General features: G+C 37.8%; 1 protein-coding gene across 2 annotated transcripts in view; it reads left to right on the top strand.

The window, feature by feature from the left end:
- Window positions 1–17,892, top strand: part of vap (RAS p21 protein activator vap) — a 122,794-nt gene that overhangs the window by 93,856 nt on the left and 11,046 nt on the right. The window contains exons 14-16 of one of the 2 annotated variants that reach the window (XR_014127784.1): window positions 5,757–5,872; window positions 12,388–12,450; window positions 15,072–15,238. Coding sequence is in view for 1 of the 2 variants with exons in the window: in XM_081733935.1 (XP_081590061.1) it covers window positions 5,757–5,872; window positions 12,388–12,542; window positions 15,072–15,238 (438 nt within the window). In the remaining variant the exon portion in view is untranslated. Of the gene's footprint in view, window positions 1–5,756; window positions 5,873–12,387; window positions 12,543–15,071; window positions 15,239–17,892 lie in introns of both variants that reach the window. The other variant, XM_081733935.1, reaches the window with a different exon arrangement.

The following is a 17,892-nucleotide window of genomic DNA, read 5'->3' as shown; positions in this document are numbered from 1 at the left end:
TTGCATTAGCAGTTTTCTACGAAAAATATCATAAAAATAAATGGAAAAAGGCAGAAACTTGTTACTCATTACTCTTCTGAAAGCTTCAGTACTTGCTGCCACATGTGAAACAGTCAGCTTTTATTTTTTCTAAAGCATAGTGAATGCTCTTAAGGAAGGGTTGAGATCACTTCTGTGTCTATTCTTTCTTCTGTCATAATAGTCTTTTAGTTTTCTCTCGTAATAGTTAATGCTCCGCTCAACAGTGTGTGTGTATGTGTTTGTGTGGTTCATCATGTTCGTCTTGTGTTATGCTTCTTGCGTGTTCTTCTTAAGAGTAGGTGAGGAATTTGAATATTTCATGGCTTTGAAAACTCTCAATGCTAAGTTAAATATAATATCTAGCATGAAGAAATTCGGAAATAGGCCAGAACTGGTTCCACTTACTCAGAAGCTTCTTACATCTGCTAAGTCTGCTTACCGTAACTACAAAGCATACTTAGAAAACCTAAGAAAGGAGGAAGCTCAAAAAGAAGAAGTAAAGAAGAAAAGATGAAACAAAGCAACAAAGAGAGAGGTGATGGAGAAATTGAGAAAGGAAAAAAGAGGCATGATGAGATTTTGGTCACATTTTCGTGTGCTTTTGGTCACTTTTCAACTATTTACAAGAGACCAGACCACTATAAGCCCTGTTATCATTAAGCTTAACAGATATACAGGGTAGGGGAGGTATACACCCCTGCATTGACCAAGTATAACATTCTAGCTTCTAGGTTTATTTACTTCGGCTGTTCCGAGCTTAAGATATAAGTAGAAAGACATTAAGAACAAATAATAAAGAAACTAAGTGTACTTGATGGAAACAATAAGAAATTATGTAAAAAGCAATGAGTTGATCAGTACGGGACTGTATATCTACTTTTGGGCCACCCTGTACTATGTAGCGATTAAAGTAAAATATTTTTCTATCAATTACAGCCCATCTTTTTCTTCCCATTTTCTTTCTACCGTTTTATTTATACACTTTTCTCAAGCCGTGTCCTAAATAGTTGGAAAGATTTCTGTAGCTGAAAAGATTTCTTTGCGTACTGTAACATTAGTCTTTATATCCGCATTTTTGCTAATGCTTCCTCATTACTTTTCTTCCCTCCCAATTATTTTCTTTTTTTTTTCATTCTTCCCTCCACCTGATTTTAATTCTAGCCATTTCATTTCATTTTACGTAGCATTCATGTTTCTGTCTGCTGTTTAACAGATATACAGGGTGGCCTAAAAGTAGGTATACACCCCTGCATTGAACAAGTATAACATTCTAGCTTATAGGTTTATTTACGTAGCATTCATGTTTCTGTCTCATACCGAAATTACTCCATACGAGACATTGAGTTAATAATTTTCTTAACTCTTTTTCAAGGATCCGCGGTATTCAAAACAGTGTTATATCTGAGAGTTCTTTAAGCTTAAGCCACGAAATAGAAGTGTCTATTTAATTCTAATATTTCACTGCAATTAGCCTTTCGACTAAATTTGAATTTTGATTTAACTAGGAAGTTGGTACATGTTGTTAAATAATCGTAAAAAATCTTAACCATTAACTGTGTCTTGTTAAAATAGTCCAGTACTCTTCCGATAGCTACTCCTGTCTACTTTGGTCGGTCTGAATTAATGAAAAACCTTTTCATATCACGAAACGTGTAAATCAGAAAGTCGCATTATACATTAAGAATGTTGAAGGGGCTGCGATGCCTTAGTGGTAAAGCACTCACCTCCCGTGCGTGGGGGTCCATGGTTTGGCCCCAGCTCCCACCAAGTGGCCTCTGTAGTAGTCAAAGACTGTGTCTTTAGGTTTTCTCGACGTTCCTCTCGCTTACTTCATTGTACCATTTCGTTCATCATCATCACAGTCTCTCTTAGTCTCCATGCATAATCATGGAACATTAATCTGAAAGAAAGAAAGATTAGCAGTTATATATATATATATATATATTATAAAGGTACTTGGTCTTACCTTTCAATTTTCTGAACCTGCAAGTGAGTACAAGGTGACATGACAAGAAAACAAACCAAACAAACAAACTTGAATACACATGAGTGCACAAATGCTTCATTTCAGAGTTACATCCCACCAAAAAACGGTCAGAACGAGAAAGTACAGGGTCATAACTCGAGAACGAGGTGTCGGATGAAGGTCAGGTAACAGAATATAATGCTTATTTCGAACCTAGATTTCATTAATGTACCTGTACATGTAAAACAGGTGTGGTATCAGGGTTACTATCGAAACATAGAAAGAAATCTATGGTTCTTCTGCAGTGGAAAATTGGTAGTTCAGAAAGCCACGACTGGTAGGTATACCATATCCACTGGTACTTTAAATCGAATCTAGGCACAAAATAATAACTGTTCTTTTACCCCACTTTCATTCGACATTTGGTTCTCGAATTACGACCCTTTCTATATCGTTCCGAACAGAGAGTTACTATACGCATATGCTAACCATATAGCCACGAAAAAGCTATGCATTTGGTTATGACTTTGATCTATCATCGAGTGCTTGCCTGTAATAGAAACCCAAGTAGTGTTTCGGATTCCACTGTAGCAAGTAGTCCTGTCTCATATAGCCTTGGAGCTAAAACAAAAGTTTAAGTCCAATCAATCAATTGAAAATACATATATCAAAGACGCTGTTTGATGCATATTTCTTTGTGCGTATTATTTTATACAGTATACATCGATTTAGAATTGGTGCTGCAAGAGTGTTGCCCTTCATCCGCACTGCTGTATGGCAAAAAAACGCTTGTATGGTGCTGTATGTTATGAATGAGGTTTGTTTGTACAAAGAAAATCCCATTTTTTTGGTGCAGCTTATCGCTGTACAAGGAGATTTTAAAGAGAAAAATAATACACAGTTTCACACTTAAGTTACACATATCTTTAGGTGTCGGAAAATTATTTATCTGCAAAAGTGTTTTAATGTCTTAAGACAAGATTATTGTTATGGTCCACTTGCTGGTTCAAGTGCAGCGAGCTTGCTCATTTGCCTCGAAAGCTAAAGTTTGTATTATTTTAATCATATATGAGGAGAGCTGTATGTTTCTTTAGAAAACTTTAAAGCAATTGATAACTTATCTGCAGAAAATTACCGACCTGTATCTAGATTAAGCTGACAGATTACACCATCTGTAGGAAAGATCCTAAGTTGAATGTATGGATGCAGAAAGGATAACTATTTCTAATACAGCGGTCAATGTTTATTAATAATAGGGTATTTATTGCATGATATTTGTATTCGCGCGATATCACAAAGTGCATGAAACGATGATACGATACTGGCCTTACGGGGAATTATAGAATGAAAAGAGAGCATCAGAATTGGTATTTAGATAAAGGTCTTCCTCTGAACTGTGTTAGATTCCATGACAGTTTTTCCCCCCATTACAAAGTATATTTACATCTCACAAACAATGAAGTAGTGAATAAAGAAGTTAGAATGTTCAAGTTTCGAGCTCGTTTGACATTCTTCAGGGAAACTTTTTGGTGTCTTTCAAGAATTTTGCTCTTGAGTGTTGAGTTAATAAAATCACTCTATCATATTCTCTTCATGGTCTCTTTATTAATGGTTATTATCGAAGCGTACGCTGGAAATAATCTTCCTCCATTATTTTCAATATAATTACTATTTTTTTTAATAATATATATATATATATATATATATATATATATATATATATATATATCGAGAGAGAGAGAGAGCAATATATTGAATGTTCTAGTGACGAAAATCGTTGACAAGATTTTGGTCTAGACGAGGTTTGTATCCTAAGTCCTATACTTATATCTTGACAATGTTGATACCCGTCAGCTAAAATTCAACGTTTCTTATAAATGTTTGAACAGTCTGTAATAATTTAGAACTTCTGAGTTCATTGAACTCTATTTAGTTTAGAATAACTAGACCCCTACTATGTGCAGTGTTCTCGTTATAATTTGACCTGTAAATAGGCCACATAATAGATTACATACCAAAAGTAGTCTGCATTTTGGATTTTGTTCCGGTGATTATTAAAAATAGTTCGCATTGTTTTTATGATCTACGACAGCTTTAATCAAACAGTTGTCCACGATGTTGCTCTTGTGACCGCCTTAGATTGTACATCAGTTCAAAAAGCACAATAAATAAAATTCGAAGGGATTATATAGCACAGACTGTAGGTGAGATTCTTCAAACAAGTTGTATAGATTATACAATTTAATGGGTTCAACAAGATCTTACAAATTTTAATAGCTATAAAGTTATTACAAGGGTGAATCATAAGTCTTGAAGTATTCTAGTGCACAACATACTTGTATTTATTACAACGAAAGCAGGTTAAGATATAAAATATAGCCCCTTGTGTTGGACTGTCTAGAGCCACCTTCCTGCCAGTTCCACGATACCACGTCGTGTCCTTACAGGCAAAAGAATCAGTCACTACTGTTTCCACCTCCTGCTGGTTGGTGAAAGATCATGATTTCAAGAAGCACAGCATGGACCGAAACTAGTAGTAATCCGAAAGGGCAAGGTCAGAACTACATGCTGAGTGTGGCATCAGTTCGATGCCGTCAAGTTCCTGTATTTCTTGTAACGTGTTGAGCCGAGTGTGGTTTTGCGTTGTGTTGAGTATGGCGCATTGTGTTGGTTTCTTTTCACCAATACAGGATATTTTTGATGTAGTACAGCATATATCTGCTCCAGCTGTTCGAAATAAAGATCGACATTGATAATACGATCGTCAGGAACGATCTTATTCTCGTGGTTTTACATTAATTTGACTTTATGCTCAAAATGGCCTTGTTCGACGACCGGTTCTGAAAGTTGGTCCTTGCTCAGCCATTGGTTTTGTACATTCCGATTTCGGAAGAAACAACCCACTTTTTGTCGCATGTGACAATTCGTTCACATCACGCGGATTTTGCACATATCCATTCTCCTCTGGGTGTGAGCTGGGGTCAACTCGTGTGGCAGAATCCGGCAGTTGCTGACGATTTTCCCAAGTTCATAAAGATGATGCACATAGCAGACTGGAATATATCGGATTGTTCCGACAATTGTCGTGTGCTGGTGGATGGATCTTCCACAGTGGCGTATCGTATGACCTCAGAATTTGTAACTCTGGGGTGGCCGGACCTTGACTGATCTTCGATACAACCTGCACGAAATTTCTGGAACCAACGAGTTACTTAAGCGGTGGTTCACTACATCCTCCCCTTTCGCATGACAAATAGGTTGGGTTGCTGCTGCAGCGAAATGCTCGAGTTCGAACCTGTACAGTAAAAGTTCACGTATGAGACGTTGTTTAGCACTTGTCACTGCCACTATAAACTGACTAGTGGTGACGAAGTGGCGGCTTCCGTTTTAAATGGATGCTTACGGTCGATCATGGCAAATACACGTACCTACTATTTGAGGTGTGGAAATATTGCAAGACTTACGCTTTATCCTTGTCTTATAAAATATTCCTGGTAGCCTTAAATTATTTAAAGAAAAGCAAATAATATATATTTTCACTTGTTGAATATCAATATAAAATTAAAGCACTTTTAATTAATACTATACTATATTAATTAATATTGTATATGTTCTTGTGAAGGGGACAAGCCTAGGATGATCCATACATTATAACCAATAGAAGTGGTTCCCACTTGAAACAAGTTCCATACACGCTAATCTAAGGAAATATATGTATGACAGTTTTGCTTAACTTCCAGCATCTCACACTTGTGCTTCTGTGTTTCAGCTGAATCCAATGAAAATGGAATCACCGGACGATGCATGTGCCAATGCCGAGTTTCTTCTTCAGGTTTTAGACGAAGTAACGCTATCGATCTATATGTCTGCTGAAGCATGCCCTAGGTAAATAACCATCAAGTTCTTTATATTTTAAAAATGGATTTACACTTGAGCTGACATTACACTCTGCTATGTTTAATTTCCTTTCACTTTCGAAATAAAATTCAGTATCATCATTAGTTTAGCACTCCTTATCGGCTAAAGAAATATAATTGTTTCAAATTGGAAATTATGAAAAGATCAGAGAATGAGAATAGGATGAAACAGGGGAACCCGAGAAAACCTATGGATATGATATTGCCCATCACAAACTAAGATGGTTTGGCATCGAACCAAAGACTCTCTGCTCTTAGGGTTGCCTTTATAAATAAATTTGAAAGTAAGAATAAGGTTTCTTATTCTTTATAAATTATTTTATATCCAATACAGTATATATAAAGGTAGAAACACGAGATCCAGAGTCAGATTTCTAAGAAATATAGATGAAAATATACAAGAGGCATGTTAAAGGGGGGAGAGCGATATTAAAAAAAAAAAAAGCAAGAAAATTATAGATAAATTTATTCTGATTGATATACAAGTACATATCTTGGCTATTTTTCGACATAGTCCCGTAAATCTCCAGACATTTCTGGTAGCGTGGCACAAGCTTCCATATACTCTATGTAAAAATCTGCCGTCTGAGAGTGCAACCAGTTCAGAACTGATGTCATGAGCATTTCAGTGTCGTTGAAACGCTTCGATGCAAGCAACTTTTTTAGGAGAAAAAAATTGGCGGGGCAAAGTCAGGGCTATAAGGGGGATGATTAAATAGTTCCCATCGAAATCTTTGAATTGTCTCAACAGTACGAGCAGCTGCATTTTGGGCGTGCGTTGTCATGGATCAGAATAATTTCAGAGTGTAGTATTCATAGTATTCCTCTTAGTCGGTTTTGGGTAGCACGTTGCAGATTATTCAGTGATTGGCAATACACATCTGCTGTAATTGTTCGTCCTGGCTCCAAGAAGTCCACAAGAATTACTCTCTTTTGATCCCAAAATATGGTTGCCATGATTCTATGAACTGACAGTGTTCGTTTGATTTTTTCATTTTAGGAGAACCAGTGTGTCGATGTTGCATTTACTGCTGCTTTGACTCCACAGTGGCGTATGATATCAGCTTTCATATCCCGTCGTATGTGAGAAAAGAAGTCATCCCCATCTTCCCCCTAGCGGCTGAAAATATCACTTGCAGCTTTCGTTCTTTGCTTTTTGTGAGCATCTATCAGCATTTTTGGCACCCACCTTGCACACAATTTGTAATAAGCCAGTTTGTCAGTCACAATTTGATGCACTGTTCGCAGACACTTCGGGAAATTCTTTGGCAAGTTCAGCTGTTGTGAACTGGCGATTGGATCGCACTTTCTCGCTAACATTTTCCACATGATCGTCCGTCTGGACACCAAATCTTCAGCTACGCTTATCGTCTCATTGGCGTGAACATTTTAACATCCTGGAAACTCTCTACAACATCGTCTGGCCTTTCCTTCACCCATTACTGTCGGTACGTAAATGGCACATAATTTCCGATGAATGTCAGCCACATGCTGTCCTTTGGCACTCAGAAAACGTATGGCAGATCTCACTTCACATTTGGTGGGATTTCGTGTTACAGCTATTTCACCACATAACTCCACTCGGACGATTCTCTCTCTCTGTTGCAAGTGCAGAATACTAGGGCATGCTCCTGCGCATGCTGAATATGGCCAGTGTTGTCAACCCTGCGTAAAGATTTTTTTTTTTTTTTTTAATGCGCTGTGCAGTTTAAGCTTATAAGATAATTATAGATAAAGTACTTAATAAAGCAAAGACGAAAGCGAGTAAGTGCTGACTATTTATTGTGTAGTGATTTAGATACGCTTGTCGACGCACTACGTATTATTTTGGATAGTATATGATAACAAAAAGTAGCAACCAACATGTAAATATTCTTAAAATATTTCTAGACTACAGTAGCCTGTCAAAGGAACTTGCACCGATCATTAAGAAATATATAACTAGTTCTGTGCAATAGTGGACTTTAATATTTACACTGAGTGTTTATGAAAATGTAGTATCCCGATGTTGGTGTAAATATGCAAATATATTTTTAAAAATCAATCATTTTGGTTAGAGTATCGTATAGGTTTCATTTGTTTTCTGTATACCACTGTTTATGATCTTGTAAATATAATATTCCTTGTACTGGCATGTAATACTGTAGTTCGTTGTTAGTGAATAAGGTTGGAAAAGAGCTGTATTGATGTATTCGAAACGTACTATATACTGAAAGCTTTTTGAGGACATATGGTTGTCCACTGTGAGGTTCATTCGAAAGGCCCTCATCTCCCGAACAGAATTTCTTGTACCAACGCTTGGCGGTGCATTCGTTCACGACATTCTTATTGCCTGCCGTATGTGGCGATTTGATACGGCAGCTGACAGGCCCTCTTTAAAGTCATACAACAAACACAGGCGAACAAGTTGCTTTGATACCTCCATTTCTCTTCGACACTGCATGACCTATGACTATTGTATTTGCGCAACGTGCCTGTATTACTGAAGGTTGATAGTCAGACTAACTAATAGGGTGGAGCGTTTTGCACTTTTGTTGGAAATTCGATGACTGCTAGTGCGGAAAAGGTGTCATTAGTGGCACCAACCTTTCTGATTTTTTATTTTATTTTATTGAACAACCCCTTACCCTGCCCCAACGGACTTAAAAGTTTTTGAAGTGTTTGGTTAGGCTACACGCACAACACCAATGACAGAAAAGCTACTTGTGGTCGTTTTTTTAGAGTTACCTGATGTCTATAATACAATTATTTTATTAAAAGAAATTTGTAGCAATTCCAGTTAATAATTTTAAAATGTTTATGAGTCAAAGTACAGCCATATTAGTTCAGTTGTTGGAATTAATATCCAGATTTTGTTTGGAATGCCACGTTAACGATGATTATAGGCATAGCTCTTGATATAACACGATTTGTTTTTGGCAAAATCTTCACTTATGTACACCGACAGCAAATGCCAATTAACGGCAGGCTACACAACTTCGTGGTTGCTTACTTTGGCCACGCTCTTCGAGCGTCGTCGCAACGTCCGGCTCCGTCCAGAAGATTCGCGCATCTCCCGCTCGCCTCGTTGGCTCCAGAACCTACGCCGACGTTTCTCGCTTGAAGTTCGGCGGTGGTATAAATATTGCGTACTTCGGCCAACCAATCCAACAGGCCAGTTTATTGCAGCTTAAGCTTTAACGGTTTTAGTTCGCTACTGTTTCTGTTAAGACAGAGTTTGTGCATTGTACCTAAAGTTACAGTCTTCTTAGTGCGATACGATTCAGAGACATTTTGTATACTTTGGTTTCCAAGTTCGGAAGCAATGGAAAGCAAGATGAAGAAAAAGCCTCATAGCAGAGCAACGCGGGAAAGTGTGAAACGAGGCTTATTTGGCACTCCAAGTGAAATGAGTGAAGTGCAGTTACCCACATACGCTGACGTTAAGCGACATTATCATTGGTTTCAAAGTAATTTAAGTGGTGACGAAAGTGTAACTAAATTACCAGTGACTGACATTTGTAAACTAGTTGGACAAAGAGTTGTACATATTTGGCGTAAAGCAAGCATTCCTGTGGTTTCAGAAAAGAGAGTGTTTGACATGTTGAAAACATTTTATAATAAGGGTCGCACCAAGGAAAAACATTTCAGTCGACAAAAACAAGAAGCAAAACTTCTTGCAGGTTTTGTTGCACACGCGGAAAAGTCTTTTTGATATTGTGTCTTGCAAATGTAAAACCACCGAGGATTGCAACTAGGAGAGAACACGCAAGATTCCAAAACGAGAATTCAAGTTTCTTTTGGACCAGAGCATTGGTAACATTGACGTCCGAACAAGCAAATCTCTGTCAAAGATGTTTTCCCGTGAAGTGAGCAGATTTAAGGGGCAGACAACCAAGAAAGACACTGGAAGTGTTGAAGCAAGTCCATCAACTAGTGGGATTAGACATAGGTACAGGTCAAAGATACTGGCGTCGTCAGGGGAATCCAGCGAAGCTGTTGAATCGGGAAGCACGTCGGGATCTGACTTCGAGGCGCGACCAAGAAGGAAACATAGCCTAAAGCGCATCTGTCTTCAAAATACAGCGAAGGCAGCGTTTAGAACTGGAGCTTCAGACAGACAAGATGTTTTGATCGTTTCTGCCGTACTTCAGGACGCGAGACTCACAACGCCAGGGGACAAAAGTCTTGTTGTTGACAGATCTAAGGTACGAAGAGGAAATGATAAACTGGGTGAGAAGATCCAGAAAAAAAAAAGGCTCACCTAGGCCAGGCGATTACAAGTATCTACTTCGAGGTAAAAAAATGAGCAACTCTTGTGCAAGAAAAATTAACGGCAAACTACGAAGACGACCGGTTACAGAAAAGCATATCACAATTCTATCGGAGTCCGGTTCAGAATACTTGGATTATGCTACACTTAAGCCATTCACTGGCAAGGATATTGCCGACTCTATATTGGAGCTTTTAAAGAAGAACCAGTACGACGTGTCAAGTCTTGAGGCAGTCGGCAGCAATGGTGAAGTCACGAACACAGGATGGGATAAGACAGATACAAAGATCCCTAGGAAAGGAACTGCAGCATCTCATCTGCCTTCTTCATACCAACGAGTTGCCATTTCGACATCTGGTTACCGAATTGGATTGTGGGACGACCGGACCCAACGCTTTTTCCGGTCCCATCGGAAAGAAATTAAAAGATTGCGAACGTTCACCGATCGTCTCCTTTGCACTTATTCCCGCTGAATGGGTGTCTGAAATGGAAAAACCATATTGTTTAAGCAGTGACCAAAATTCTCTCTTTGAAATTTGTAAGGTTGTTGCTACTACCGATCTAGCAAACAGAAAACTAGGACCATTATCACATTGACCATGGCTTATATTGGCCTGTGGGATGCTTCACCACTACATCAATACTGATAAACCTAGTTCATGTCTACCTTGCCAGTACAATTTTAAAGTATACGCTCCCGTCTGGTTTTCAATACGGCGAAATCCTTCATGCGAAATGGGCGCCATGCATCTGTTTAGCATAGTTAAGCTATCACGTTTTCTTCCAGAAAATCTACAACACCTAGTTCATTCTGTTCTACAAACAAACGGATACTACGCTCATCATGAAAACCTGCTTATAGCGATGACAGCAGATGAAAATCCGCATATTCGAACGTTAGATTGGAGAAGGATAAAAAAGTGCTGCAGCCAGAAGACTCCGAGATCAAGCCGCCCACGTGACTTCATTGTTTCGAAATTAAACTTTACAGCTGAAAATTAGTACGACATGATTAATTGGCCTAAATGTCTAACAGAGCCGCCAATCACACGAAATATAACGGATCAGCAGCTTGAAGAAAACATCTGAACTTCAGCTACTCTAACAACAACATTCCCTTGCCATAGCCAAGCTGTGGAACGCAGAGTGAAGCTGGTGTCCGAGGCAGCGTCAAAAAGTGCGACCAGAGCGCAAGAGATATCTACGTTAGAGCCAAACTGAAGTCTAGATCAAGAATGCCCCGCTTCGAGACCAAGAACAACTACGTGACCTAAGGTCAAATGTCAACGTATGCTTACTAGGTGAGTGGGTGGGCGGAATTCGATGTGCAACCACCTCCCCGTGGTGAGTTTTGAGTTATTTTGCGTACAGAGCAAAATAAGCGAAGAATTACACAAAGAAAATCGTGTTATATCAAGGGCTATGCCTATAATCATCGTTAACGTGGTATTCCAAACAAAATCTGGACATTAATTCCAACAACTGAGCTAATATGGCTGTACTTAGACTCATAAACATTTTAAAATTATTTACTGGCATTGCTACAAATTTCTTTTAATAAAATAATTGTATTATAGACATCAGGTAACTCTAAAAAAACGACCACAAGTAGCTTTTCTGTCATTGGTGTTGTGCGTGTAGCCTAACCAAACACTTCAAAAACTTTTAAGTCCGTTGGGGCAGGGTAAGGGGTTGTCCAATAAAATAAAATAAAAATTCAGTAAGGTCGGTGCCATGGTCGGTGCCACTAATGGCACCTTTTCCGCACTACCCGTCATCGAATTTCCAACAAAAGTGCAAAACGCTCCACCCTACTAACTCCTGATTGCTTAGCAGGCACGTGCATCACTTCGTTTCCTCTCTATGAGCGAATGATCAATGGGACGTCAAAATCGGCAAGAACTTTTTTGTTACCTTGTATTATGCTTTAATTTAGTAGTCGTTTGCGCACAAATTTTTGAAAATTAGAAATAAGTCGTAGAAATCGGGATAAACTTCTGAATTGAAAACTTGGGTTCATGGTTTGTATTAAGGGAAAGTACTTTTCATAATTATACTCTATGTATTGATTTAATGTGCAAAGTAATATATATTAGTTTTATTACTATTATTCCGTTTATTCTGAACAATTCGTAAACTACCAAAGGTCAAAATTGTACAGTACATTTGCGGACACATATATTGATTTACAGTTTTAGATATATGTTAAAAATGGTCTAATTTACTTACAGGACGTTAAGGTATATATGTGGCTGCTTACAACGAAGTGTAATGGCAAAGTGGCCGAATGAGAGGTTAGTGAGAACAAGGGTAGTTAGTGGCTTCATTTTCTTAAGATTATTGTGCCCAGCTATATTAAATCCAAGACAGTTCAACTTAATTTCAGGTGAGTGAGAAGTTCTGTGTTAGTATTTCATTTGTAATTTAAAGACTCATAATTACAGGATTTTGATTTTCTGGTTCCAGTACGGTCATAGTAAACAAAGTGAACATCCAACTTCCGTGATAGATGTATCAAACAAAGGCTTTATTTAATTTAATATATTTATTTTTGCAAATTGGTAATCAAAGCTTCCCATTTACGCATGTAAGAACAAGTGTTATAGATCTTTTAGAAGTAAAACGTTCTTTGAAAAGAATTAAGGCGCAGTTAATTCTTTATTTTATAAATGAGTTTGTTACAAATTTAGACGAATACAAAACTTAAAATCAAATACGATATTCAATTGTATTTTGAAATTTGATTTCGAAGTTATTCTGAGGAATCAGTAATATTAGTAATAGTGATAAACCTTAAGAATGAGTATACATCTGGATACTGTGTCATTTTTTGAGTGCAGCCTAAGAGAGCATAATTCTGTCTTGGTGGAAACTGAGAAGTTTCTTCGTGGTATGTTTTCATGCCCATATCATTACACTACCATTATGTTGGTAAGAAAAATTGGACGTGACTACTTTTGAAGTACATTCTCTGACAACACTCCAATAGGCATACGATTGCTAAGTTTGTAGAACGTGCCACATTAAAACAGTGGAAACACAATTTTTAGCACTTATTTTGCAATAAAATGAAGTAACTACCATAGAAAGAATAAAATGTGAAACACTCGTAGGCCTTGAAAATTCAAATTTCTAGTTTGTGGATGTTTCAAGCAATGGATAGGACTAATTACTCTTCTATCTCTTATGCAAACAGTGGAAGAGTAATCGATAATAACTAATACGATGTACTTAAATATGTATTAGTTTCTAGCACTATTATTATAGTTAATTATTTATCATTTTTGTTGTGCTATCGCATCTAATTCCTTGATCTCTTTACAAGAAATTTGCAAGCGGGAAAAAGTAATTTGTTAAAAACACATTGTTCTAGCAATGTAATATTTGTAGAGTCGATGAAGATAAGTACTGATGCAGCATATAGAATTCTTCAAGTATGTGGAAAAAGTTGCATTGAGGATGTAAAGGTTATTGTGTTCATATATAAAGTAATTCTCTCATGGTAGGTTTGTTGTCACTACTTTGTAACCAAGTCACGAATGTAATTGTGAATATGTACTTAAAATAATGTATACAGAAGGTTGTTCGCTGTATGTTCGACCATTTTCGATTCGGTGCTACCACTTGTTGTATCATGCTTGAACTATGGGTTTGCTGACTGGAGCAGTGTTGTGTCTGGCCTTGTAGGTGCGTGAGTGTTATTAAATTGCATCGAAAATCAACCGGTATTGGGAAGGTTACTTAATTGCCCTTTTCCAATTTTCGTACGTACGCATTGTGAAAGAGTGTCGAGGTAATGAGTTACAACTGGGGGAGATTACTGCAAAAAACTATTGTGGCCCATTTTATACACCAGGCTCCCCTTGCGAAGCATTCACCCACGAAAACTACCAGAAGAAGGGCTGCAAGCAAAGTGACATGTGTAGTGTTAAAGGGGTTCCGTCGATTGCCATTCCAAGAAAATCTCCCGACGCAACATAATATGGGCCACAGATTCCACTTCGCACCGTCAACTATGAACAAAACAATTCACAAATGCATCAGGTTGAAGTGTGTGCATCAGGTTAAAGACCCGTGTATACCACCTACTACCGCGTCACGTTGCCGAACGTAAGACGAACTGTAGGAAATTGGATGAAAAGTACTTGGTAGGTTCCAAATATAAGCAAGTTGTCATAATGGATGAATCATATGTCAATCTCACTGCTGGTGGTCACATTCGGGCGATCACATATCGTGACATTGACGGCAAAGGACGCAACAACTTTGTTCGTCAGTGCAGGGAAAGTTTCCCTCGTGGCTTTATAGTTGTTACGAGATTCGGATATGAGGGTAAGTTGCTGATACGCAAGGTGGACAAAAACGCGAAGGTGAATGCAAGATACTTCCAAGAATCCATTCTGATACCTATTTATCTGAGAAACATCCCACAATTGTATGAAATGGGCGCAAACTATTTAATGATACATATGGACAAAGTTTTAAGTCATACCACCACAATATCACTAGCGGTGGTTTTTATCAGGAAATGGCAGAGAAATTAGAAATTCGTGTCATTCTGTTTGAAGACATTTCTGTGAAAAGCCCAGATGCCAGTCGAGTTGATTTTTGCGCATTTGGACTGTTGAAATGACATTTTCAACGTCGCCGCCCGCGCACCCTGGATGGTCTATGGAAAGCGTGCAGGAGGAGTGTGACTGAATTCCCATGCCTATCCTGCTCCGAAGCTTGGTGCAATGGAAACTGCGTTGTTGTGTGGGAGTCCAATAGAACATGATCGATGGTTGCGGTGCGGTATCTCTTTAGGTGAGGTCCCGTCAAAAATGGTCGGATAGAAAGCGAACAATTTTCTGTATATTAATACAATATGAAGAATTGTCAAAGACATGTTTGTAAATCGCTGTACTTATTTCAGAACCACCACCTGCAACTACAGCGCGCTCACTGATTATGATTGCAAAGTGTCTTCAAAATTTAGCCAACTTGGTAGAGTTTGGAGGTAAAGAGCCTTATATGGAGGTAGTCAATCCTTTCATTTTGAAAAATAAAGAACGAATGGTAGTGTTCCTGGACCAATTTTCGGTAAGTTTAACGTTTATTTCTGTTAAATTATGAAGGCAGAGAATAATTCACATACTTGTAAACTTTGAACGAACATTGAATATGGAATGTTTTTTTCAAAAACTACTTATTACTCTAGCTACATACAGATCTTCATACTTTCTTAATAGGATAGTGATCACTTTTTAAATGTAAGTCTGTCTAGTAGCAAATTAGCTAGTGTGCGTAGTCCTTTGATTAATCTATGCGAGTGCGTACGTGATTCATATTCAACGTTAAATTGAAATTTTGTCTTACATGAAACTGATTTTTGTGTTACATTTTGAGAGTAATGCAGAAATTTAAGGGCAGATGCTATGTTCCTTTTTTCCTGCTTATTGGAATGTGATCTTAAATATTGCTCCATGTCATGCACACATAATTAAAAATACTATTTTATTCCATTTTATTAAGTAGGTTCTTACTTAAGCATTAGTAGTGGTAATTTATTGCAGAACTATTTTTCTAAGTCATTTATTCAATTTCCTTTCCTATTTACTGACATATTTTGAATTGAAAATCATTGATGTTCTAGTCATTGACCTACGTCATGACAGACAAATAGTTATTGCACAGACTTCCCTGTTATAAACTGCGAATCAATCATTTTTCTCTTTGAGTTGAATCTATTTCCTTCCCAGAAGTGAAGTCAGTCCTTGTAATTGGAACACTGAGCGTAGTGCAAGAACGAAATAGTGGCGTGTTGTGTGTACTGTATGTATCTCTGAAAGTTGCTACCAGGACGGAAATAAGCTGAAACAGCGTTGTTAGTGTCGGAAGAAAATTAGCCATCATAACTAATATAACTAACTCACTCACTCTATGGCTTATGGAATCCGGGGGTTCAATGCCGCGTTCACAAAAGCTCTCCACTGACTTCTATCCTTAGCTAACTGCATCCAGTTTCTACTTTGTATTCCTATCTCTGCGAGATCCATCTTAATATTGTCCTCCCATCTGCGCCTAGGTCTTCCTAATGGTCGTTTTCCGATTGGTCTTCCAGTCAAGACTTTGAAAGCGTTTCTGCTTTCTTCCATTCTAGCTACATGACCCACCCACCTAAGCCTCCTAGACTTGACGACCCTAACAATGGGTAAACCGTATAAATTATGTAGCTCCTCGTTATGAAGTTTCCACCATTCCCCATTCCCGTTCCTCTTAGGTCCGAATATTCGTCTCAGGATCTTGTTCTTAAATACTTTCAGTCTATGTTCTTCCCTCAGAGTAAGCGACCATGTTTCGCAACCATACAGAACAACAGGCATGATTATCATTTTGTATATTTTAAGCTTCAAATTCCTCGACAGAATTCGCGACGACAAATTTTGAACCGAATAGTAACACGAATTCCCAGCTTTTAGTCGACATTTAATTTTTTCGCGAATATGATTTTCATCTGTTAATACTGATCCTAGATATTTGATCCACTTTATCAAAAGTATTATTTAATATTTTAACGCATCCATAATTTGCCGTATTACGGTCCCGACGCACTTCCGAGCATTTAGTTTTCTCTGCATTTACTTCTAAACCCATGTCCCTGCAAGCGTTTAATAAGATCTCTGCATTTCTCTCTATTGTTCTCCTATCATCCCCAATTAAATTTACATCATCAGCATATGCCATAACCTGGTGAATACCGTTTAACTGTAGGCCTTGGTTGCTATCTTTGATTTTCCTTATAGCGTATTCCAGAACAAAGTTAAATAATAATGGCAACGCAGCTCCTTGTTTCAGGCCATTTTCGACGTGAAAGCTTGTGGACAAAAATTTTCTTATCCGGACTTTACTTTGGGATTCATTTAAACATATCTTAATTAATCTAATTAGCTTTCTCGGTATTCCAAGTTCTGTAAGAACGTTGTGTAATGTTTCTCTCCTACCCGAGTCGTACGCCTTTCTAAAATCAATAAATAGTTGATGTACCGGGGTATTGTATTCCCACTTTTATTCGAGTATTTGGCGAATGGTAAATATTTGGTCGATAGTTGATCGATTTCGTCTAAATCCGCACTGATAATCTCCAATAATTTCATCTGCATATGGGGATAACTAATATAAAACTATAATAGCAACTATGTAAGTTTCACAGGTGTTTTTCCACTATTGTGACATACATAAATTTATTTATTTAACATCCCTTTTCGGCACTGAGGTTTCCTTAGATGTATTTACTATCATAATGTAATAATTAGTGAACGAGAATATTCTACAATTGGCAGGTGCATAGATCTTGCTATTCTGAATACCTTCTATAAAAAGGAAGAACGCCTTATTACATATAAGTGTGTCAGCTCAACTTTGTCTTATGGAGAAGACAGAACTTACGTGATGCAAAAGACTGTGAAGTAATACAAAGTTAGAGTCTAGTGGAGCAACACCGCCTCGTATTAGCCGATATCTGCATTAAGGAAAAAGTAGGAAGAAGACGACAAAATGTTCTTGTTCAAACGAAGTGGTGGAAACTAGATGGGACAAGTGCTAAATCGATTCGAAAGGAAATTACAACACCGCAAGTAATGCAAATGAAGGAAGAGGAGTTGTACTAGAGTATCAGTAGCACTCAGGGAAACACCAATAAAAGTTGTAGGAAAAACAAAAGGAAGAAGCCTCATTGATAAGGAAACGTGGTGGTG

The sequence above is a fragment of the Thermobia domestica genome, chromosome 12, assembly GCF_964235325.1.
Source record: "Thermobia domestica chromosome 12, izTheDome1.hap1.1, whole genome shotgun sequence".
In the NCBI taxonomy this organism is placed as follows: Eukaryota; Metazoa; Arthropoda; class Insecta; order Zygentoma; family Lepismatidae; genus Thermobia; species Thermobia domestica.
The sequence above is the reverse complement of the archived record's forward strand: the minus strand, read 5'-3'. Positions and strand labels throughout refer to the sequence as shown.